This window comes from Chelon labrosus (assembly GCF_963514085.1).
Source record: "Chelon labrosus genome assembly, chromosome: 12".
NCBI lineage: Eukaryota > Metazoa > Chordata > Actinopteri > Mugiliformes > Mugilidae > Chelon > Chelon labrosus.
The window spans coordinates 8386890-8393769 of record NC_140345.1 but is presented as its reverse complement, the minus strand read 5'-3'; the positions used below and the strand labels follow the sequence as shown (position 1 = coordinate 8393769).

General features: G+C 42.3%; 1 protein-coding gene across 2 annotated transcripts; it reads left to right on the top strand.

Annotated features, from left to right (window-relative positions):
• Positions 1-900: 900 nt before the first annotated feature.
• Positions 901-5498, top strand: tubb5 (tubulin, beta 5). 2 transcript variants are annotated; one of them, XM_084557455.1, is made up of 5 exons: positions 901-1040; positions 3554-3662; positions 3917-4027; positions 4129-4373; positions 4489-5498. In XM_084557455.1, exons 1-5 carry the CDS (start codon positions 984-986, stop codon positions 5299-5301), a joined length of 1335 nt encoding a protein of 444 aa, XP_084413581.1. In that variant the 5' UTR covers positions 901-983; the 3' UTR covers positions 5302-5498. The 2 variants fall into 2 exon arrangements, with proteins under 2 accessions (XP_084413581.1, XP_084413580.1); XM_084557454.1 differs by lacking the exon at positions 901-1040 and having other exon boundaries at positions 3388-3662.
• Positions 5499-6880: the final 1382 nt, after the last annotated feature.

The window sequence follows — 6880 nt, the reverse complement described above, 5'->3', positions numbered from 1 at the left end:
GGCATCATGTTGACTATGGCTTCATCTGGATGAAGGCCTCTGCCTTTTTGGCCATCTGCTCTGCCTCACTATAGCCCTCAGACCCTTTGCTTTGCCACCCATCTGCACATAGTACAGTTAAGATGACCATAAAAGTGGTTACAGGTCTTTCTGTTGTATTGTATTGATTCCACGTACTTGTTTATGTGCTGATAGGTGGACTAATACAATCTTGAATGTCAACCTACTCAGATTTAAACTTCCTTTCCGTGTGAGCGAGGCTGTTTTAAAAAACGTCCAGCTCCAGTTTATAATATGTTCTGTGTGGATTTGTTCCTGTTTTACTTCACTGTCTGATGAAAGCTGGGACCAGAGGCCTGACTACTCCTACCCCATCACAGCCTAGCTTCTGGAAGGCAGTCAGAAATACATATGCAAGCTGCTTTATTGTGAGGCTGTGTCAGCACGTTTATTATGTCAACATCACACACAAACATGGGCATTTGCGATTTGTGAGACTGTTTTCTCTACATACAATCCAGCATATTTCAATATTGCTCAAAGGACCGTGAGGAGAAGGGTGTGAGCGGACTGACTTCTTGCCCCAGGTTTTACTGGAATTTCTGTCCTCTGTTTTTTAGACCTCCGATTTTGATCGCTGAAGCAAACTGTAACTGTAATGTATCGTGCTGGGTATTTCAGGACCCCAGCTGGTAAAATTCTGCCCAATCTCTCGATCTAATTTCCACTCCCGGATCTGCAGCAGCGTCGCTCCTCCTCCTCCCGTCTTTGGGTCTGGGTCTGCCGGTCGTCTCAGCCAATCCCAGTGCGCAACAGCTGGGTCTGGGTCTGGCCACGCCCGCTACCCGTCCCCATCCTCGCTCTGGAAGCCCTCCAACATTATAAATCCATTGTCCGGCACTCTCACACTAGTCTGCGGTCGGCTCATCGCGCTCACCAAGTAACGTTTTATTTGCTCGTCGCTGTTAAGCTCTTCATCCATTATGAGGGAAATTGTGCACATCCAGGCCGGCCAGTGCGGCAACCAGATTGGTGCCAAGGTAAGAAAATAAATTACTGAGAATTAATGTATTTATTTACAAAATGACAGCTTTTCTGTCAGGCTATTCAGGTCAAGCTCTGCTTTAGATATTTTTTTTTTAAAGTCTCTATGTAGTTGGTTGATTAAGTATGAAGACAAAGGACGAATTTGTTCTCAGTGCGTAAATAAAAAAATACTCCTTTCACACAGATCATATCAGTATTTAAAGATGATCAAAGAATCCGAACACTCATAAACAATAAAAGCTTGCAGTTTGTGCTTTTCTGACTTTTTTTTTAATCCACTGCGGTAACTGGTGGGTGGGGGTGGAGATCATTCAACATTGAAATAACGGTATAACGGGGCTCTTGTGTGACGGTGGGTTTTGTTCAGACAACACCGGGCGTGTCTGCGTCCCAAGACTGGATTGAGCTGACCTCAAGACATTGTCTAGGAAGAGAAAGAGAAAGAAAAAAAAAATCCATCTATTCTTCACTTGTCAGAGCCCTTCAGACTGAGGTGTCTGCACTCTGATTTCTTTGTCTTGCACAGGCAGATATGACTGATATTCCAGACAATGAGTGGGTGCTGGGATGAGAGGCCTAGATATTTCTCCCCACATATGACTGATGGATCAAAAGCCCAAATCGAATATATTTTATTTCTGCAGGCTGTAGAGGCAGACTGGAGTTAAAGGGGGTGAGAAAGCAGCTGGAGCTGTGGAAGGGTGTGGCATGGATAATTGGTGAAGAAAGAATACATTCTCCCCCTTTTAAGGAGACTGTTTGCATTTTTGGAAAGCCCACCCTCTGAAGAGAAATTCACTCATTTACCCTTTTTTTGTTGTTTTGTATGTCATTTTAAACCTTTTGACCACTCTAATACAGAATAATTGTCTGCACAGTCTCTGTACCATGCACCACCCACCCAGTCTTACAGTAACAATTGCTGTCTGCTACAGGAGGTCTTCCTGGCCCATTATTATCCGTGTCTTATTGTCTCCCTTTGTTTTACAACCGATCATTTGCCACAGACAGCATATGTTTAAGGAGGACCATCTAGGAATCTTGGCCTGGTATCCAGATATTAAAGACCACATTAACAATGGCCCATATTTTACAGGATGCATCATTGTTGTCATGATGCTCCAATGACAGAGATGTCCATGTCCTGCAAAGCGGACCCTTTCTTTGTAATCAATGTTTTTCCTCCACTAACCAAATTAGGAGTAGGGTGGGGGAGGAATGGAGGAAACAGCTGATGCACAGTGGGTGAAGTCACTGGAGTCTCAGTTGACCTAATGTGGATTTGTTCACAACGTCTTGGTAAAACATATAAAATATTTTAAATAAACACAACATATGCCAAGGATATTGGGCTTATTAGATTTTTTTTTATACCCAGAGAATGCCAACTACAGTGAATACTGGGACATTTTCAGTTATCAGTTGTTTCAGTTGTGCAAAGTTATATCCGTTTTAAATTCAGAGTTTAGTTTCTGTCTCTGTGTTGACTGGGCTATATCTACTGATATAGTAGCAAGAATAGCAAGAATCCCTATTCATTTCCATTCCCTCTGGACTCATCATTGACTCGGATGTCCAGAGGGTATGAGTGACAGAACTGCTAAAGGGCTATATTGTGTTGAATCAGGTCAGGGTGTGGCATCACTTTCCTGCCTATTGTCCTCATTCTTTCACTGTGATAATTTCTTTACTGACAGCCATCTATAGTGTCACATCAACACTCAAATAATTTTCTTTTAGTTGCTATTTTTCTTGACTATATGTGCTTCCTGGTTATGCTGTGCCGTGATCTCCCTCATATTAAGGTCACTTGGTCATTTTTGTTTTACATGGTCTTATTTAAATGTCATGATCCTTAGTCCATAGCTGACTCCCAATCTCTTAAGCACTGAGCTGCTATACAGCCTGCTTATCCAGATTACTCTAAATCCTCCTATTGCTGCTGTTTGCAGAAAATCACAGGCTACATCACAAAAAAAAAAAAAGCCTGAGTTGGAGGGTATCAGAGGAATATATGCTGCCTACAGTATGGTACAGTAATACTGGCATTATAGATTTAGTGCTTGCACACTTTTAAAGGGCTGAGTGTGGTCTTTAAAGAGGGAGCAACACATGAATACAGATTTGAAGACAATCGGCGTCTTCACTGTAGTGTGACCTCCTGCAAATGGAGTTTATTTTCAGTTTTGCCCGCGGTGGGATCTGTAGCTTCTTTGTGCTTGCCCCGTTGCGTTTTACATATGAAAGAACTGCATTCTGCTAAGTCATCAGTTGACAACTGTGGAAATATTAACAGCTGTGTTGCAGGGAACGGTTTTATGCAGTTCAGATATGGCCTGCCGAAATGGGAAAAATCTTGTAATTTCCATCGGAATACAAAGATGCAAACCCACTGCTGTTTTCCTCATTTAAAGTTTCTGGTCCCATGAACAGCACAGTCAGTGGGGAAATACATACTTTCATTGCAAGTAACTGTCATGTGATACCTTCCATTTTGTGTCTGCAGTTCTGGGAAGTGATCAGCGATGAGCATGGCATTGATCCCACAGGAACTTACCATGGAGACAGTGACCTGCAGCTGGACAGGATCAGTGTTTACTATAATGAGGCCACAGGTTAGCTGCAAATTGATTTATACAGTAATGAAGTTATAGTACGTGTACATATTTTCAGTTTTTAGATAACATATGGTAAGATAATCCTTTCATTTATCCCACAGTGGCAATCCCAAAATATAGCATTCCACATGTTATCACTGTCCCATGCCTCGTATTATATAATGGGATTTACAAAATTAAAAAAATTGAGCTGTATGCTTTTTTCCCCCTCTTTTCTCTTTTTCTCTTCCTGTCTTCTCTTTCTTGTGAAGGAGGTAAATATGTTCCTCGAGCAATTCTGGTGGACTTGGAGCCTGGAACCATGGACTCTGTGAGGTCTGGACCCTTTGGACAGATCTTCAGACCTGACAACTTTGTGTTTGGTGGGTTGAATGACAACATATATCTAATTATTTGCTGACTAAAAAGATTTATGAACAGCGGAAATTAGTGAAGACCTGTATGTCCCTCCTTACTCTTTCAGGTCAGAGTGGAGCTGGAAACAACTGGGCCAAAGGTCACTACACAGAAGGAGCTGAGCTGGTGGACTCAGTTCTGGATGTGGTCCGTAAAGAGTCAGAGAGCTGTGACTGCCTGCAGGGCTTCCAGCTCACCCATTCTCTTGGTGGTGGAACTGGATCTGGTATGGGAACCCTGCTCATCAGCAAGATCCGTGAGGAGTACCCCGACCGTATCATGAACACCTTCAGTGTGGTGCCTTCCCCCAAGGTAACATAATCTTGTGACAGCAATTTTTCGGTTTATCTTTAGCTGCTTTTGCCTCCTTTTCTAAAAATCAAGAGACTGAATAACAGACTGAATATCTGTGTGTTTGTGTTCTTAGGTGTCAGACACCGTGGTCGAGCCTTACAATGCCACCCTGTCAGTCCACCAGCTTGTAGAGAACACAGATGAAACCTACTGCATTGACAATGAGGCTCTTTATGACATTTGCTTCCGTACTCTGAAACTGACCACACCCACCTACGGCGATCTTAACCACTTGGTGTCCGCCACCATGAGTGGAGTCACCACCTGCCTGCGTTTCCCTGGTCAACTCAATGCTGATCTGCGCAAACTGGCTGTCAACATGGTGCCTTTCCCCCGTTTGCACTTCTTCATGCCTGGCTTTGCTCCCCTAACCAGCAGGGGCAGCCAGCAGTACCGTGCCCTTACAGTCCCCGAGCTCACCCAACAGGTGTTTGATGCCAAGAATATGATGGCCGCATGTGACCCACGTCACGGCCGCTATCTGACAGTTGCTGCCGTGTTCCGTGGCCGCATGTCCATGAAAGAAGTTGATGAGCAGATGCTCAATGTGCAGAACAAGAACAGCAGTTACTTTGTTGAATGGATCCCCAACAATGTCAAGACCGCAGTGTGTGACATTCCACCCCGTGGCCTGAAGATGGCTGTTACTTTCATCGGAAACAGCACAGCCATCCAGGAGCTGTTCAAACGCATCTCTGAGCAGTTCACAGCCATGTTCCGCCGTAAGGCCTTCTTGCACTGGTACACAGGTGAAGGTATGGATGAGATGGAGTTCACTGAAGCAGAGAGCAACATGAACGACCTGGTGTCTGAGTATCAGCAGTACCAGGATGCCACCGCTGAGGAAGAGGGTGAATTTGAAGAGGAGGGTGATGAGGATGCTTGAAGATCAAGATGTGAAGTTCTAGACACAAATGCCAAGACAAAACGATCAAAAAGGAGCAACCATGCATAACCAAGAAACCCACATAGTGTTAACTACATTGCTAGACTCAAACTTTAGCGTACATTAGAGATCCCTTGTCATTCAATGCCAATAAAGTTCTCAAATGAAAACTTGGTTTCCCCTTCATTTATGTGTCCATATAAATAATGAAACAGCAATTCAGTGATTAAATTTCAATCACATTTAAAATAAATGTCAAATACTGGTAAGTGGTGGAGAGTACTGATGCAGCTATGAAGAAACACTGCATTAAGTTATAAAATCACTAAATACATTCCAAGAGATTTTCATTGCAGCCATGCAGGAGGTTTCTACTCCACTGCTCTCCTGGTAGTATTATTATCAAGGGCACACTACCAATCGCAAGATGATAGTCAGACCAATTTTTTTCCCTCTGCAGAAAGCCACTTTTACCACAACTATCCTGGTGCTGGGCAAAAGTCAAACCAAAGGACATTAATTTCAGGGTTATGGGATTCAGGGTTACTTGATTTTAATATATAACTCCAGAAAGTAGCACAGTATTTGGTGGCTGAGTAAAATACCATTCCACGTACTAAAACCAACAACATGATTCTGTTTTTAGTAGACAAGAAAAAAATATTTGATGCTTGTGGATTTGGAATAAAATTCCTGTGACACATGCTACCTCATGTAGGAATAATGAACTGTCATCTGCTTTCCCCTCTTATGAATATCTCCATCGATTATTGTCAAAAAGTTTTGTGTATTTAAGTGTATTCGTTGAGAGACATTTAACAGTTATGTAGACTCCAGACTGTTGCTTTTGGCCAGGGCATACAGCAAAAGTCAGTCGGAGACGTGGAGCACAAATGAGCTGCAGTACCTTCTGCCCCAGTTTTTAGTATCGTAAAAAAACATGCTAGTTTAAAGATATGCAATGCACATACACAAAACTAAAATAAATGAACTACTCAGGGGACAAGCAAGTCCTCAGTAAAGTAGCACTTATCTCAATACTTTTATCCTTTACGGTGTTCTTCAGTCCTACATGTAATCCCATACATTAGTGTCTAGAATATTTTCTCTTGAGTAGCAAAAAAAAAAAAAAAAACTTCAGTAGCCCAATATTTTGTACTGGAGTGTGTATTGTAATTACTTAATCTAACAACATATTATTACAGTTTCCAGAGTAACCTAGTCCAGTGGTTTTCAAAGTAGGGGCCGCGGCCCCCTGGGGGGCCGCCAGGGGGCGCTAGGGGGGCCTCAGACAATTGGAGGGAAGATAAGAAAAAAAATTAGAAAAATGACAGAAATATAAAATAATTATTTTTAATCATTATTATAAAATATAATCTAATTATTTTTTAAATCATTATCATAAAACATAATTATTAATAATATATCATATCTAAATGTTATTTGCCATGCTCATCTTTCTGATTCCCTGCCAGTCAAAAGTCAAAACATCGTTCATGACCTCATAATCTGTGTAGACCTGGTGGTGGCACCATTTATCAAGCTGCTATGCTCCTCAGGCTAGCATGTAGCTAGCATG